General features: G+C 44.6%; 2 protein-coding genes across 7 annotated transcripts in view; one reads left to right on the top strand and one right to left on the bottom strand.

Annotated features, from left to right (window-relative positions):
- tp63 (tumor protein p63) overlaps positions 1–4,391 on the top strand; it is a 56,932-nt gene extending 52,541 nt beyond the window's left edge. For all 6 annotated transcript variants that reach the window (XM_085152071.1, XM_085152070.1, XM_085152068.1 and 3 more), the window contains 4 exons: positions 1,418–1,563; positions 1,825–1,972; positions 2,827–2,920; positions 3,018–4,391. In XM_085152071.1, coding sequence (XP_085008197.1) covers positions 1,418–1,563; positions 1,825–1,972; positions 2,827–2,920; positions 3,018–3,314 — 685 coding nt within the window. In that variant the 3' untranslated portion in view covers positions 3,315–4,391. The remainder of the gene's footprint in view (positions 1–1,417; positions 1,564–1,824; positions 1,973–2,826; positions 2,921–3,017) is intronic.
- Positions 4,392–5,692: 1,301 nt separating this feature from the next.
- On the bottom strand, positions 5,693–16,275 carry zbtb11 (zinc finger and BTB domain containing 11). The gene is made up of 10 exons (XM_085152067.1): positions 15,700–16,275; positions 14,403–14,656; positions 13,200–13,431; positions 12,091–13,112; positions 10,988–11,305; positions 10,485–10,905; positions 7,595–7,712; positions 7,358–7,516; positions 6,668–6,843; positions 5,693–6,466 (listed from the first exon to the last, which is right to left on the bottom strand). The coding sequence occupies exons 1-10, from the start codon at positions 16,007–16,009 to the stop codon at positions 5,925–5,927; spliced, it is 3,552 nt and encodes a 1,183-aa protein (XP_085008193.1). The 5' UTR covers positions 16,010–16,275; the 3' UTR covers positions 5,693–5,924.
- Between the last annotated feature and the right edge of the window lie 1,988 nt (positions 16,276–18,263).

Genomic DNA, 18,263 nt, shown 5'->3' with positions numbered 1-18,263 from the left:
GAGAGCTGGACTCAAATCTCTAGATTTTAATTTTGAGTTGGGTTTTTTTTGCTGATGCTGGTCATGTTTTCTAACTTCACTGCGGGACAGTTTGTGTGCTTGTTTTTTCATTTTCCTCAATAAAAGATCTCCTTAAACGGAGGAAGATGTGAACCGTTCTGTTTAAAACAGATGATTTTACTCTGCTGCTGCACTTTTGTCTGTCAGATTATAATAAATGGGTTTTTTCGGCTTGAATGTTTATAAGTTTGGGTTTGCTGATTTTTGTCGAAACATAGAAAGTTAATGCTGCAGTTAATATTAAGAGTTTCACTTTCAGGTTTGATAAATGTAGTGATTGTGACGCTCACTGCTGATTTTCCCTGTTGGAAAATGTGCCTGTTAAGAGATGAAATTGGGGCTAAAGCCTTTTTATTGTTGGAGACTCGAGTAGTCCTGTGCTGTGTGCTCTGCTGCACCCCCCACTCTCACTGGAGTCTCACTGGTCATTAGCAAGACTCTAATGACCTACTCCATTTATTCAGGTGTGTTGCAACAGGGACACGTGCAAAAGTTTCAGGACACTGGCCTTCGAGGACTGGAGTTTGACACCTGTGTTATAGACTGTGTAAAGCAGCGGAAGGTGGGGAACTCAAGGCCTCGAGGGCCGGTGTCCTGCAGGTTTTAGATGCGTCCTTGATCCAACGCAGCTCATTTAAATGCCTAAATTACCTCCTCAACAACATGCCTTGAAGTTCTTCAAAGGCCTGGTAATCAGGTGTGTTGACCCAGAGTGAGATCTAAAACCTGCAGGACACCGGCCCTCGAGGCCTGGAGTTCCCCAGCCCTGGTGTAAAAGATGGATGTAGCTCCTGGATCAGAACGTTGAAGCCAGCGTAGCAGTTTCTTAAACCTGTCCAGCAGGAGGTGACTCCTCTGCAGGAGATTAAGTCTGCTGGGAAAAATCCCTCAGCCTTTTGATGATGTGATGATCTCAGGCACTACTTTCAGCTCACACTGAGTGAAACACGAGGCTCATTTTGAAAATAGCCAGTTAGTGAATCAGTGTGCAGTTTCCATCTGGTTTTTACTCTGATCAGCCCCTTCGCCTGTTACATCTGGTTTGAGAGCTTTAGAACAGATCCTACGTCCATCTTTTATATCCCGTGTGGTCGAAGGAGAAATTCTGGGAGAAAGTAGTGAAACAATAAAAAAACCAAGTTGCAGTAGAGTCTTTCAAACTGAGCTCAAATGAAAAGAGTGCGTAAAATATTTGTAATATTTCCATCTCCTTGGCTTCCTGGGGCGAGGCTCTGGTGACAGTAGCAGGGAAGACACTGATTGTTTTTTTTTCTGTATCACTAGAATAAAAATGTTTCATGTTGTTTTCTGCTGAATGCTGTCAGTAACCGTCACCTCCTCCTCTCTCCCACTCAAGAACCTCCATGTCATCTCAGCCCTCCTTCGGCTCCACCTCGCCCACTCCCGGAAAGGTCAACAAGCTGCCCTCCGTCAGCCAGCTCATCAACCCCCAGCAGCGTAACACGCTCACCCCGTCCAGCATGTCTGGAGGCCTCACTGACAGTAAGTGCGCCACCTTCTTTTCTCCTCCCATCTCTCTCGGGTCGTAGACGCCCCGCGCTCCCCTAAATGTCCCCGTGTTTCCGGGTTTTTTGTAAAGATGGCGGGTCGAGGCAGGCGGGAGGGAACCTGAACGCTTCACTTCCCCTCCCCCAGTGCAGCTTCCTCACTGACCTGTTATGATGCATTATTAGTCAAGTACAGAGTGACCTCTGCACGCCCCCGCACCCCAAAGGCTCACAGTAGCTCCTCTTGTCTCTGCAGTGACTCCCATGATGGGCACTCACATCCCCATGAATGCCGACATGAGTTCACTGAGCCCCACACACGCCCTGCAGCCACAGCTGCCCCTGGTGCCCTCCTCCCACTGTACCCCCCCTCCTCCATACCCCATGGACAGCAGCATCTCCAGGTACCTCACCAAACCACAGCGCCACACATCCACTCATCACCTTTAGTCCTTTCTGAAGACTCTGTGCTCGTCTTCAAAGCGTGCGGAGGCTCAACAACACACAGCGAGCTGATCACGTGACCAAACACATCTCAGACCTCTTTTTCATTTTTTAGTTCTTTTTTTTTCTGACAGTGGTTTCACCAAGCACAGCCCCCTCACTTTTCAGCCAGTCACACTCCCTCGCCATCGCTACAAAACTGTAGATTTATGGCTGCACTGATCAGACAACATGATCACTGATTGGACACAATTCTGTGCATTTTGCTGTAATTTCGGACTATTTGTACGCTTGAGTAAATTAAACCCCAATAACAACAACAAAAAATTCTTTGGAAGGAGGCGGGAGGAACGAAGCAGCTCGCAGAGGCGGGTTTAAACCTCGAGCTCCGCGTGACGTCCGTTTCCACTTTCTGGTTTTAATGCCAGCGTGGTGAGAGGGGGGCACCGGGAAAGTCCACTGTCAGAAACAAACACGACACCTGAGAACGATGAGCGACGCTTCACCTCTCGTTAAATGGATTTAAATGGCATTTATTTGAAATGACAGTGTAATTATAGTTACCTACAAATACTTAACGGTAGATTTATTAGAATAAGGGAACAGTCGAGAAATAGAAAACAATAGAAACTAAACATAACCGTGCAGATTGTAAAGGTGACCTCACTGGGACTATTTAAAGAATTACACTGAGCGCAACAGAACGACCCTTTAGCTTTATTCCAAACATACCAAGTAATTACGTACGTATTTCTGATGAGAACCTCTAAAAATGTCAAACTCTAACACGCTCCTCCTCCTCTTCCTCCTGCAGCTTCCTTATTCGGTTGGGCTGCGCCGGCTGCTTGGACTACTTCACAGCACAGGGCCTAACCAACATCTACCAGATTGAGAACTATAACATGGAGGTGAGCCCTTCCCTATCCAACACGAGTCATTTGATGGGTTAGAGAGAAGATTGGCTCCCCTGCGAATACTAACGCTCCCCTGTGTAATGACCATTAGGACCTGTCCAGGCTGAAGATCCCTGCCGAGTTCCAGCACATCATCTGGAAGGGCATCATGGAGCACCGACAGGCTATGGATTTTTCCCCTCCTCCCCACATAGTGCGCACCACCGGCAGCGCCTCCACCGTCAGCGTGGGCTCCTCCGAGGCGCGGGGCGAGCGCGTCATCGACGCCGTGCGCTTCACCCTGCGCCAGACCATCTCCTTCCCGCCCCGCGACGAGTGGTCCGACTTCTCCTTCGACCTGGATTCGCGCCGCAACAAACAGCAGCGCATCAAGGAGGAGGGAGAGTAAGACGCAGCCACCATCGCCGCCGCTGCGTCCCCACTTGTCATTTCACGCCTGCTGATGAACATTTCATTTGAAAACCTGCTGTTTAGTGCAAAGCCTGCTGAGAACAAACACACAGATGCACTTACTTTCATTTTGTCCTGCCAAGTTATTTTAAAGGTGTTGAGCAAAAGGTGCATTTTTTTTGTTTTCGTTTCTTTTACATTTTATTGTTATGTTGTAATTTCTTGAGAGCACTTAAGAAATGCTGAGGACTTCCCAGATTGCTTTGAGGTTTCCAAGAGTTCACGATTCATTTCCTGAGTCAAAGCGTGACTGGAAAGGAACCGCGTTAGAGGCTTTTATTAGGGCTGTGTTTCTGCTATGGGCCGTAGCAAAAGTGTATTTTAGTTTGTAACCCTTTTTTAGTCGAGTACACTGGTTTTCGCTCGTGGCAGGAGTCATTTCAAACATTTCTTCTCAGAAGTATTACGTCAGCTGATGGGCGATTTGTTTTTCTGCTGTAGCTTCCGTATTTTGCTTTTTAAAAAATGTTTTTTTCATGTGTTGTGAGACCAACGCATCGCCTTGAAAGGTCTGTTTGTGAAGTGTTTGAGTGCGTGCGTGTTTAAATGATGGTATTTCATTTGATGTAGCCACATATAGGCCTAACACTCCACCCAGTGTTTCACAGTTATGACTGATGTCGTTTTATATTCTCGTTTATTGCTGAGCAAAAGTATTTTTTTTGGTCTTTTGGTAGAGGAAACTGGAGTTAAATGTATATAAATTTGTATAGTTCTGTTTTTTTTAACTTGCTCTAAAGGAACTGCATGATTTCCTTCATGAACCAAACTGTTTGGTAGCTTTATCACTAAGAACAATGTATTAATCAGTTCACAGGAGTACATGCAGTGTGTCTGTGTGGACACAGGATTTAGCCCAGCTTTCTCTCCAGTAGTCTGCATTTGTTAGAAAGAAGCAGAAACCGACTGCAGTTTCATATTTTTGTACAATGTATTGTAAATATGTCTCAGTATATCGAGGGTATTTTGATATAAATCTGAAATAAATATCCATACTTGCTGTATTGCATGTTAACACTCCTGTGTGTCAGTTTATTTCTGCGTTGAACAAACTCAAAGATATCTCAAACTTATGTGGCTGAGGTCATTTCAAGAAGTCACACGAAGTTGTTTAAGCGTCGCAGCACTGCTGCATGTTCTTTTTATTCTTTGAGCAGAAAGGACAAGTACAAAAGCAGGACTGAAACCAGCGAGGAGGTTGAGCCTCTGAAGTCGACAACTAAAAGGTTTCTGTGTAAAGAAAAAAAGAAGCTTTAAAATTGTTTGCAAAAAAGCAACAAAGTGCTTCTAAGAATCTGCACAAAGAAGTGAAAGAGACTTACCAGAAAAATACAACCTAAGATGAACTCAGGACATTTTACACCATGTCATTATGTCATTGTCAAAACACAGAAGCAAAGCAAAAAACCTTGGAACTGCGAGATGGCGAGCTTTCTGTTTACCACAAATCTACACATTACTGAGACGCTCTTACAAAACATTAAATAGACTCTTTGTTATCTGCATGTGGAGGTCTGAGGGATCTTCCAGGAACGGTGAGGACATTTTCCAGAGATCTGATTGTGTACATTTTTTTTATTTTTTTTTTAAATAACTACAGTTACCTAACAAAGGTAACTAACTTCTTCTGAGAGTCCAATTCTCAGAAGTGGCACATTCTGTGTTGGTCTACAAAGAAAAAGAAAAAGGCTGTCAACAGCTGGGAACAAAATTACTGGGAACACGATGCCTTCACTGCACACCCAAAAACAGGAAAAGCTGCTATTGCCTTTGTTTTTAGCTGAAATGTTTGGCTTTGAAAAAAACCTGCAGTAACTTTATAAGCTACCTGACAAAAAGTAGGAGGCCAGCTGTTTGGCAAAAGACAAGGAAAAACAGAAAAGGCTCCCAGGATGACAGGACTCACAAACAAGTTTCAACAAGAGCTTTACCTTCCACACAAATAATCAAACAATATCGGGCAAACCAATAAATTACAAGCTGCTTCAAAACAGCTCCTCAATGTTTTACTGAGATGGGGAGACTTGGTCCTGAAGGAGGTCCAAGCTGTGCCTTTTTAGTGGTGCTCTACTGTGACACTGATAAGTATGTGAACAATCAAATTCAACAAAAAACAAAATCCATCTACTGTACCTTTTACACATAAAAACACCATCTGCAAATCTACAAAAGACATGTCTTTTTGATGACCTGCAGGAAGCCGGTGCAGTGACAGAACCACAAACTATACAGAACACAAGGACAAAGGCTTGACCGGCCATCATCATCTTGGTATTAGCTAAAAAACAAAAAACAACAAAAACAGACCAGAGGGACACGTTTGAGCCAAAGCTTTAATTCTGCCTCCATTCCTCCTGAGCGACGACACTTACTGTTTGTTTAGCTATTTACAGATAATGCACACAGTGAAAACCTCGAGTCTGAGATCATTACACTATTTACAAGTTCAGAAAAATAGGATCTGAATGTTGTTGTTTTTTTTACATTTTATATAGACTGAAGCAACGTGATCAGTCTATGTGGGGAGTCCCCGTCCTCAGGCCCACAGCTACTCTACCTCGGCAACGTGAGCCACCTCCACCTCCATCGTCTGAATCACCTCAGGGTTTTCCTCAAGCTTCCCCCCCGTCAGCGCCTGCTGGGCCAAGACGTAGTTCACGACCTGCATGATGCCCTGATCCGAGAGCGTCGCCACCGAGCCGTCGCTCACCGCCTGCACAGCCTGGACGGCCTCCACGGCCTCCACCGTCTCCTCCGTGATCAGCACCGTCTCGATCTCCTCCGAGGACGGCTGCTGCGCAGGCCGTAGCTCGGGGGGCAGGTCGGACGCCAGGATGCTGACTGCGTGCTCCACCTGTGTGCCCTGGTTGTGAAACTGGAGGGTGTCCTTCTCCAGCATGATCTTCCCAGGCAGGCTGTCCACGTGGTACTTGGCCATGTGCTTGCGTAGAGTGCGTGCGTCGATGTGGGCCTCCTGGCACATGGGGCACACGTATGGCCGCTCTCCTGTGTGAGTGCGGACATGGCGCTTGAGAGAGCGTGCATCAGCCCAGGCGACACCGCAAGTCAGACATTCGAAAGGCTTCACTCCTTCAAGAAAAAAAAAAAAGATGAAGGGGCGTTAATGATCGCATTTATAGGACAGAAAACTAATTTGCCGCCAGCAGACAGGACAGCAGAGTCAACAAGAGAGTGACGGGAGGTCTCATTTTAGGTTACGTTGGTTATAACGTTCGTACTTTAGCGATAAAAATCATCTTCTACATGAGAAAAGCTGCATGACGGACTTACCCTGGTGGTTGTTGATGTGGCGTCGGTACTCCCGGAGCTGCGTGAACTTCCTGCCACAGTGCTCGCACTCTCTCTCCAAATTCTGCTTCACTCGGCCCTTCTTCCCGTGCGTGGCTTTCTTCACGTGCCTCCTGAACAGAGCCTTCTCGAAGAACTCCTTTCCACAGACGTTACATCTGACGACACAAACAAAGGGCGTCACTGCGAAAACCGAACGGAGATCAAAAGCCAGCCAATCGTGTTGTTGCAACAGCCATAGCATTGTAACTAGTCCCCACCTCACAATTTACATCACTCATTAACCATGAAGGAGTTTAAGTGAAATAACGGTACCGCTTACTTTCCTTTACATACTTCCATGGCAGCAAGTTTGGTTTTATTTCAGCTGGTATGAAATCATTGATAATCGGCACCAAGAAAAGCAGAACATGAAGTTCTGAAGGATGGTAAAAATGTTTTATAATCAGCAGAAAGCTTCATTTTGTTTTTCAGTGTCACAGCAGGAGTGAAAGCAAAAAAGTTTTGGGGAGGGGCCACCATTACGTATCAAGTTCACCTCAGAGGTCTGAAGTTGCATGGTGATAGGTGTCTCAGGGCGCTCCTGTTGTGTTGTAGGAGTAAATTCCCTGAAGCTATTCTACTTCTGATTTCTGGGATGTGACTGGTGCACATCACCCCTGTCACACTTACTTATAAGGCTCGGCGACGCTGTGGGACTTGACATGCGAGTACCAGTCCTTCTTCCAGCTGTAACATTTCCCGCACACCTGGCACTGGAAAGGCTTCAGGCCCATGTGCTTGTTCATGTGCTGCTGCAGATCTTTGGCTTCGTAGAACCTCTTATCGCAACTGTGGAAGAGGAAGCAGACTGAGACCGCAGCTCGGGCTCTGAAGCAAAGAGGACGGTGTTGATGAAGAGTTACTCACTGTTCACAGGCGAACGGCCGGACGTCGGGTTTGGGTTGGTGCTTCTTCAGGTGTTTGCTGAGAGCGGAGGCTCGGTGGAAGGTGGCTCCACACGTGGTGCAGAGGTACTTCGATTCACCTGATAAGGAAATGGTGATGTTGTCATATAGACCACTGCAAAGGACTGAGCCAAGCTTTTTTTTATATAACACTATAGACACTTTGTCAGAGCGGTAATCAGCTGCCTCTCCTGACAGCTCCGCAGCCTCAGAGCATAGCGGCACATGAACCCGAGAGCTCTACTGTGGAGATAAAATTCAAGTTCAATTCAATTGAACAACAGGGGCCTCAAGACACTTTCTATTGTAAGTTAAAGACCCTAAATAATACAAATAAAACAGAGAAAACCACCAACAATCACTGTCAAAGTTAAGCATTTTCTCCATCGTGAAAGAGGCTCTTTTTCTCCTGGCTAAATCACCGTGGTAACTGATGCTGAACACATAACCTGGTCGACTACCACCATCATGACAGTCATCATCTCTGTTTAAGGTTTTTGTTAGAGCCAACCAATGTAAAGGAAAGCCTCTTCTGTTTTGAACTCAAGTTTGACCCTCCAGTCTCCCCCTGCTGAGCGTTTGTTCAGTTCACAGAGGGTCTCAAAGCCAGTGTTGGGCAAGTTACTTTGAAAAAGTAATTAATTATAGTTACTAGTTACTTCTTCAAAAAAGTACTGAGTACAATATTCCAAAAGTAATTAATTACTTGAAACAGTAACTATTGCATTACTTTAAAAAAAATGGTTTAACCCTCTCGGGTCCAGGGTATAATTGGCCATTTTTAACTACTTTTGATTTTTCCCTCCACATTTTACCTTTAAAAACTATTTACTTTGTCTTTTTTGGTATCATCGCACAACCTCACGTGTCTGAATTTACAGTTGATGTTTTCATTTTGACATACTGTATTACACAATTGATCTAAAATCAGACCAAAAAACATAAAATCAGAGTAGAAAAAGTTATATTTGTTTACTGTAATAACCACAAACATGTTTAATGAATCATATTTCATAACTTTAAATGCAAATATAAATTGTCAATTTTAAAATCATACACACAAGTTTTGCAAACAACAAAGTTATTTGCATCCATTTACCTTTTACCTTGATTTTTTAAATAACCATTTCAAACTATTTACAGAACAATCAGCTGTTCTGCCTTCAGTAAGATGCCACACAAATCATTTGTGCCACTCCAAATATTTCTGTCCACTGTAAAGGAGAACATCACAGTCTGATACCTGCAGGTCTAACAGCAGCAGGTGTATCACTCCCTGTTTCTACTGGAGACAGCAGTCGCCTCATTGTTCTGACAGCACAACACAAAACTATCCACAAACACTACACACTAACTACACAAGACAACACATTAACTACACACTCCAAACACGCTAAACGTCACAAATCTCTCACATCTCAAAAATCTCTCTCTCTCGCCGTCACTCCTAAAACTTCCCGTTTTTTTGCTCATAAGCAGAGAGTGCTTGCTAGCGCTGTCCTTAGACAGCAAACGTAACAAAACTATTGAGGAAAAAGCACCGCGTATATATTGTTTATCATGACTCTGGTTTTACGTGGCCTGTCAACACAGTTTATAAACTGGTATATATCACCTTGTTGCTTTGTCTTTAAGTGGTCATGTGACTGGCTTACCACGACTACTTTATTCTTCCTCAGTCAAACAGCAGCGCTCATGTGATTGTTTTGCCCCCTTAGCTCCAGGTGTTGTGCTAGACCAGACGTTCCCAAAGTGTGGGGCCCGCCCCCTAGGGGGGGGGGGCGCAGAGCCATTGCAGGGGGGGCGCGGCATGAAAAGGGAAAAAAAAAACAACAACGCTTGGACACTGCTAGCACGGGCGCCCACACAAACGCAAAGCAGGAGATGAAGCATCGCTGAATATGTTTCCAAACCAACTTCATTCTAAGCCAAAGACTAGAAAATATGGTGAAGCAAATCTTCCCTTTGGCTTCACCTGCACAAGTGCTGAGGTAGGTCTCCCTGCAGGATTGGTTTTCCCTTCGTTGGGAGCAGCGCTGGGCTGTTTAAATCACGGACAAACAGTATCCCACATTCTTGATTTGTAGTTCACAAACACTTGTTGTAATGACTAACTACTCCTGACATTTTGGAGATGTTAGCTCTTTATACAGTAAAGTTACAGTTCTCGGTGATTCGAAACGCCGTTTACGTGTGGACGAAACAGCTGCATTTTCAAAAATACCCGTGTAGGTGTGGACGTAGCGTAAAAGACTTAGTAGTTTATTTTCTTACTACCTGTCATTTATTGCAGATTACTTGTATTTGCTTAATTGTTTACTAAATGTTTGAGGTGTGAAATAAACCGCAATGGAGCAAAATATGGGTGTGTGTGGTTGGAGGGTGTGTTCGTGCGTGCGCGCGCGCGAGGGGGGGCGCAAACATTTTTCTTGTAAAACAAGGGGGGCCCAGCAAAAAAAGTTTGGGAACCACTGTGCTAGACAGTGATCGTGATTATCGTCCACGGGAGCGCGCAGCTGCTTAAAGCTGTAGCGTCCAGATTACTTACGTAGTCAGCTACTTCCGTGCGACTGATATAAGATGCGTAAGCTGAACACAGCTTCAACCGTCTGTTTGTTGAAAAATAGTAACGGACTTAGTAACGCATTTTCTTGTTAGTAACTGTAACGGCGTTGTAACGATAGGAACAGTAATTAGTTAGATTACTCGTTACTGAAAAAAGTAACGCCGTTATTCCCATCACTGCTCAAAGCAGAACAAGAAAAACAGTCAGGTAGATGCCGACCAATCGGAAAGAAGAATTTTCAGAAATCCTGGATTAAAGAGAAGAAAGCTGACGTCCTGTGACTGACCTGTGTGGAGGCTGGTGTGCTCCTCCATGCTCCGCTTGCTCACAAACGACTTCTTGCAGAATTCGCACTGGAACTGTTTGGTGACGTCGTGCAGCGCCCGGTGCATCTTCAGGCTGTGTTTGTGGGCGAACGTCTTCCCGCAGACCTTGCAGGAATGAGGCCGCACACCGGTGTGATTCAGCATGTGGATCCGCAGGGAGTAGAGCTTCGGTAAGGTCTTCCCGCAAATGTCACACACAAATTCTCTTTTGGTGAGCGAGGACGATGACGACGTTTTCTCGTCCACCTCGCTGTCCGCTCTCCCCTCGGAGCCCTGCCCCACTGAGGGTTTGGCGACGGGGGCTCGCTGGCTGCTCTGCTGCTTGTGTCGGGCCAGGTGGGCGCGGAGAGAGGCGGCGTACTGGAACTCCTTACTGCACAGCTGCAAGGAAACAGAAACATCACGGTGAGAGCGGGCAGCATTAACAATTCAACACCACGCAGTGACACGCGCCAACACTTACGCTGCACTTGTACCCTCGAGCTTTCTCGTGCTTTAACGTGTGCATGATGAGGGAGTAACGTCTCTGGAAGGACATGCCGCACTCGGAGCACGTGTGCTCGCCGTCTACGGTGCTCTCTGCCTGGGTTCTCTCCTGACTGGCTGCGGTCTCTGGCTCCGAAACCTTCGGAGCCCCGGCCTCCGCAGTAGCGACTTCCTCAGTCATAACACTCTCCGCAGCACTGACCGCCGGATCTGTTGCAGACTCAGGCAGTGCTTCCACCTGACTTTCCACAGGCTGCTTGGGCGGCCTGCCTCTCTTCCCGGGCCTCGACCCAACCTAGAACACAAGTACCAACACCACAAATATTTCAACATGTGCCAAATCTTGTTATTTTTAACAAAAGCAAAATGTTTAATGTCACAAGCATTTCTTGTTTGACTCTCACGGAGCTTAAAGAAAACCAGTTTGCATTTTCAGTGGGGGAGGGTTCAGTATCTTTCTCTACAAGAAATCAGTTTTAGAGCAAAGCTGTTTTTTACTTTCTAAGTAGATTTTATTTTGATTTGTTTTGAGCTTTTTAATTATTTTTTCACTATTAAACTGTTTCAGTTCATTGTTAGAATATATTTGCAGAGTTTCAGTTTATATTGTTTAAGATCATTTAGTTTTATTTCAGAGTTGGTTTTAGTCTTCTTAATTATTGTAACTTGGAGGGTATTTTTTGTATCATAGGGACGCTTTACCAAAAGGCATGAGGTTGAGAGTTTTGTTGAAGAGAAGATCTTATAACACAAAACGCTTGAAGGCAGCCAACTCGGAGTCATGTGAAGTCTGGACAAACAAAGCCTCGTGAGGCAGGTAGTGTTGAGAAAAGCGATCAAAATGATAAAGACAAAAACTACGAATATTTCTTGCTTTTAAATTGATTTCAGTTAACTGAAATCTTCTTTCACTGAGTGAATATGTTCTTCAGCCCCAGGCCTGAGCTCAGGCTTTAGACACACCCCTGTGAACTTTTTCATGTCTTTGTTAAATCTACATTGTTTAATGCTGTAAACATGGATTCTGAGGAAGCACTGAAGCAGTGCCGAATGATTTTTGATGGGATGACTGTTTTGTACCTTCGGGGTGGCAACACGCGGTGAGGCTGAACCTTTCTTTGCAGCCTCCTCCTCCTCCTCCAGCCCCATATGCAGACGAGCGTAACCGCCCTCTGCGATGGAGCGCTGCCGGAGTCGCCTCCTGTTGGGGTCATCTGACGTGAACTCCTGTTTGTCTGAGGGACTTTCATCTGCAGAAGGTTCCTCGTCCTCCAGCGGCAGGAAGTCGTCTATCTCCACCTCCTTCCTCACCTTTGCTGGGCGTCCTCGTTTGCGTTTCTGCGGCAGTGGTGCTGCTTCAACCCTCTGCTCCTCTGTAGTGGCCTCTGGAGTGGATGTCACCGCTGCAGGAGCCAGCTGGGTGACCTCCAAGGGGCTCTCTTTGTTCAGTTCCACGTTTATGACAAATGTTTCTGCCTCGGCGATTTGTGGCTCTTCCATCGCCAAACATGCGGACACCACGGCGAGGGATTCGCTGGCCCCGGCCTGCCCACTGTGGGTGACCACAGTCATCGTCTCCCCCTGCAAACCTTCAGCATCCCCTGAAATAAGAGTGACGGTCTCGCCCGGTTCCACCTGCCCGGTGTGTGCAATCAGGGCCACAGTCTCGCTCTGTCCAGCCTCCCCTTCGTGTACTTCCTCTCCTTCTACTGTCTGCGTAATGACCGCCACCGGTTGCTGGATGCAGCCGTCTTCAGAGGGTGTAACAAAAGTCAATGTCTCGCCTGACACGGTGACGCCGCTGTGCGTGACTAATGCCTGTCCGTCACTCTCTATGGTCACCATGTAGGTTTCAGAGTCATTCTTCGGCTCTTCCTGAGTGGCCGGCTCGCTCGACAACACCGTGTGAACGTCTCCCCTCTGATACACCGTCAGCTTCTGTTCTTCCACCTGCTTATGTACCGACTCGCAGATCTGCAGCACCTCGGTCATCAGCAGGTGTCGGGCGAGGTTTGCGATGTCCGCCATGATGCAGAAGTTAAACGTAAGCGTGGATGTGTAAGCAAAGTCCAGCAGCGGGAGGAAGCTGGCTTTGGTGAACCCTGCGGGAAGAAGGAGGAATGTTAAAGCTGGGCGAAGGAGGAAAACATCCCGCAAGGAATTAAAAAAACAAAAAACAAAGTGCTCACCAGAGAGGTCGACAACCGCTTCGTGCGTGGACGCAGCGCCTTTCTCAAAGAAGAGCTCGTTGAAGTACTCGCTGCACGCTGCCAGCACAGCTTTGTGCGCACGGTACTCCTCGCCTTCGATCAGCAGCGTGATGTCACAGAACTGATTGCTGAGACGCTGCTCGTTGAGTTTGTCCAACATGGTCTGGCTGTGTTTGGAAAGGAACTGATTGACCACGCCTTTACTGTCAACCTGAAAAATAAAACACATTTTAGGGAAAAGCATCAGTTTTATTCAGAAATAATAATAATAAAAAAAAAACCCTCTCTCACATGCAAACTTCAACTTTTATTCTCTCCTCCCTCCCACACCAAGCATGATCAATTTAATACCCAGTGGTCAGCTCTTATTTTGAAAGTCCAGCCAATGCTAACCAGATGAGCCAGGCCCTTCCTGCCTCCTGTTTTTCTGCTGGTTGGCAGTCTCAGATGTTGGACGGCTGCTTCCAAAGGCAGGAATCTATCCAAGCTAGCAGGATCCTTTCAGTCATGGATTCAGGTGTGCTACAGATGGTGATAACACCTCCCAGACTTGTCTTCACAGTAAGAGATTACAATTTATTAATCTATCACTGGTATCAGATCTGTTTTTACTGTCTGCAGAATCCTGAAGCGAGACAGTTCTAACTCGAACCTTCTTGCAGCTGGCGATGGTGGTCCTGGTTCTGTTCTTAAGATCATCTCTCAGCTAGAGGGTGACTCTAGCCAGAGCCTGCAACAGGTGGTTCTGCTGCAGAACCAGAACTACAAACTGCAGTTCAAGATGGACGAGATGGAGCTGAACCGCAGCCATTTGTCATTTTGGGACACACATACCCATTCCTGCCCGTCGTCACCCCTCCCTACAAGCTCATTTAACTTAGCTTGAGCCAAGATGGCTGGAAATGAGCGTCTGCTCAACAAGATCTAAGCAGAGGAGGTAAGAGTCGCATTAATGTGGGTGAACCTGTGAAAGCGACTCATGTCTTCAAAAGCACCACAAACACGCCCTAATCCAGAGCCAAATTCTAGGGACCACCCCTGATGTCTTTGGAAAGTCAAAGAAAAGCATCAGTAACACCGTGGCTTTTGTTTCATTAATGATGAGTCATGTTAAATAATCAACATGCAGCACAAACAACCATAAATGTGTGGGAAACACTGAACGAGACCTCTGATACTCACAAACACCAGCTCATGCTTCGGCGTCCCCTTCGCCATCTTGGACCTCTGTTGCTGAGAAGAATCTGTGAACAATACATTTTCCTCTCCCTCTTCTTCTTCCTCCTCCTCCTCCTCCTCTTCTTCATTGGAGTTGGCAGCAGTCTTGCGTCTGCCCGGTCGGGAGAACGATCGCTGCCCCGAGCCGTCATCGGTGCCCCGCTTGCTCTGACAGTGAGCACACTCCCTGATGTGGTCTTTGACGTGCTTCAGGATCCCTAAGGGGGATGCATGACAGCGGCTCTCTGATCAATACCAGAAACTGATTTGTTCTACACATGTGTGAAAATTAAAGCACTTCCTGTCACGCCTTTAGCAGTAAAAGGAATCATTTCCTGACTGGTGGTGGATTAAAATTAGGCAGGTTTAAGACAAGGGAGGCTTATTTTGAACACTGAATCATAAAAAGCTACTCCAAGAATAAAAAGATGGATCTGAAATGAGGACTAACCAATCCATTACTACATTTTTGTGACTCTATTGTTTTGATTTATTGTTTTAACTTGTCAAATATTTAATTCTGGTCAATCTCAAGACCATCTGACATACTTAAAATCCTCATGGTGTTCAAATTGCAAATACTTAATCAACCTTTTGTGCAGACTCAACAGTCTGAAGTTAAAACGGACGAAAAGGTCAAACTAGATAATAAAAATTAAAAACACATGAAGAAAGATATTGTCATCTTCCGGAGAACAGCTCTGCACAGCTGGACTGGCAGCAATAATACACAATGACTGCATTCATTTTCAGGAGCAGCTGCAAACATGTCAGCTGTGTGCCCTGAGCCATCTCGATCTGTCCAATAACCTCAGGACATCGTTAGAAAACGCTTAAATTTGCCTTTCTGCAGTTTTATCACTGTGTACAGTAAACAGAGACCCCCTCACTGCATCTGTGCTTGTTTGTGCAAACGCTGGATCGCCTGTCCAGGACATCTGATCTAAATGTACACATTACGCTTATTATCGGACAGTTTCAGAGCAGTACATTGTTGAGGTTCTCTTTGGTTCTACGCAGACATGTATCTGATATCAGAGTCCGAAGCAAGCACAAGAAGCGATTTGTTTTCTCCTTTATATTAATTTAATATTCCCTTCTAATAACATCCATCCGCTCGAAACCAATCTCCTCATTGGCCGCTAGATGGCGACAGGGAGCAGTAGTGAGCGTGCGTTTCTGCAGGCAGGCTCATCGTATTTATTTTCACCGGCTCATTACTCCTCACACTACCTATGAGCCGCACCCCTCGCTCTCTCACCTCTCCACCAGTACTTCTGGGAGATGACTTCCCAGGTGAGCTGCTGGTTCAGGTGCTCTCCGCCCATCATAATGTGCGCCTCGTTGATAAGTTCCTTCCTGCGCTCGTCCTGCAGCACCACCTCCAGCTCCGTGAAGTCATTCTGGCCCTTCAACCTGCGCTGATAATATAGGGTCCCATTCCGCACCACGTAGCAGGCGGCCGCCTTGCGGATCTTCCTCTTAGTGTTCCCGGGCGTCCCCGGCGCGTACGGCTCCCGCTCGTCGGTCAGGTAGCGTATGATGGCCAAGTAGCTTTCCTCACACGACATGTCCGAGCCGAGCCGCGCTTCTCAGGCCGAACTGTGGATTTTTCTGGAAGAGGAGGGCCCTCCTCAGCTTACCGAAATTGGCCGGAAATTTTTTGACGTCGCTCGGATCGTTGCTAATGCGAAATGGAGCCGCTACAACCACATTTCAAATTATTTGCGAAGGTGGAACTGCAGTTCGCAACCGACTGGGGAGAAATGCCCGAACAGACAAAATGGCTGCTGCACAACCGGATTTGGCGTAACAGGAGCGGAAGTACGCAAATGTTTTCCCTGCCACAAGAGGGCACAATGTGCAAAGCTTTAACGTCATGGAAAAGAACCACAGCAATTTAAAAGTGTATTTATTTTTAATTTATAGATGAAATATTTGCACTTATCTAAATCTTTATTATTCTTTAGTGGGCGTAACAAAACCCACAGTCTCGCCTGACACTGTGTAAGGCCATGTATTGATCTTTATTTAAAAATATAAATTAAATCCCACAAATAAATATTTAACTAAATAATTACATGTATTTATCTTGAATTTATTTTGTATTTGTCTAACTAAATAAATTTAAGATGATTATTATAATCATCATTCATCTATAAATTATAAAGATGAATGTTTATAATTATAAGTAATATTTGAATATATATATATATATATATATATATACATATATATATATATATATACATATATATATATATATATACATATATATATATATATATATATATATATATATATATATATATATATATATATATATATATATATACATATATATATACATGTATATATACATATATATATATATATATATACATATATATACATATATATATATATATATATACATATATATATATATATATATATATATATATATTATATACACATATATATATATATATATATACACAATATATATTATATATATATACACATATATATATATATATATATATACACACATATATATATATATATATATATACACATATATATATATACATATATATATATATATATACATATATATATATATATATATATATATATATACATATATATATCTGAGGAATTGTGTGGTTCTTGAAGGACCAGCAGACCATAGGGGGCGCTGTTGCACATACTCGCTATTGCAAAAAGAAATGAATCTTTCCAAGGCCTCACCCCAGCATCATATTTTTACAGAGTTACACTGGGCCGACGGGGAGGGGGGAGACAAAGTAACACTTGCAATCTCATCCTTGTTTCAGATCCAGAGCCTGATGTTTGGTCATTACATTTTTTTACTGCTTCCTCTGCTGCTTTTCATAAAGAAGATGGAATCAATCTTGGATTGCTAGACTGTTTAAGTATCATAAAGATTCAAATGCTCTGTGAAGTGCTGCTGTTTCTTCTTTTGCCATTCCTATCTCGCTTAAGTTCCCATGCAGAGTTGATCTGACGTATCCAGTTCCCTCTCCTGTAAGTCAGAGATTTAATATTGTTTATTCCCAGTTGCTGCTGGCAGACGCCCCAACATGTGTTGCAGAGTGTTTGTGTGAGCGCTGGGGAAAAAAATAAGATTGTTTGCATCCTGTCAGTGTGTTTCTGTGTCACAGGACGTTTGTCTCGTTTGTCTGGTCTCTCCAGCAATAACTAGAGGATTAATAGCGGGTGAATCTAAAGTATGACACCTTCACAGGGAAACATGAGCTCCCCGTGTTTCCTTCATCACGTCACAGTTTGATGCCCACTTTGCACATCTTGTCACTTCCTCTTTGGCTTATTGGCTCCACCATTAATCTCCTTCTCCTTTGTACTATTGTTTAGCTTAATGCAGGTTTCCTGGTCTGAAGACAAAGGCACCTATTACTCAGAACAGGAAGGCTGGTGTAAAAAACAATACAACACCAGCTAAGAGAGGTTCTTTGTTCATTCAAACGTTTCAGGATCATACAAACAGGAAGCTTTCTTTTTATATATGTGTGCATATATATGAGAATCCACCAATATAATGTCTGTCTTCCAATAAATCAACTTCCACATCTGTTAGATTTCATATCGCCAAATGTGCAGTTTGTCAAGTGCATGCCAAAAATTGCAGGATGTCCTGCCGGGTGCATATGGTCACACTTTGCAGTAAGCCAGTGTGACTTTCTGGTCATTTCTGGAAAATCTGCCAGCAGACAGCAGAGCCCGATGATTCGAGTGATGTAGCACCTGTTCCAAGTTGTATACTTTAACTTTCTTTAACAGTTTTCGTTTGTTTTTGGAGAC

This window comes from Neolamprologus multifasciatus, chromosome 23, assembly GCF_963576455.1.
Source record: "Neolamprologus multifasciatus chromosome 23, fNeoMul1.2, whole genome shotgun sequence".
Taxonomy (NCBI): Eukaryota; Metazoa; Chordata; class Actinopteri; order Cichliformes; family Cichlidae; genus Neolamprologus; species Neolamprologus multifasciatus.
Note: the sequence above shows the minus strand (reverse complement) of the source record. Positions and strands in the feature narration are given on the sequence as shown.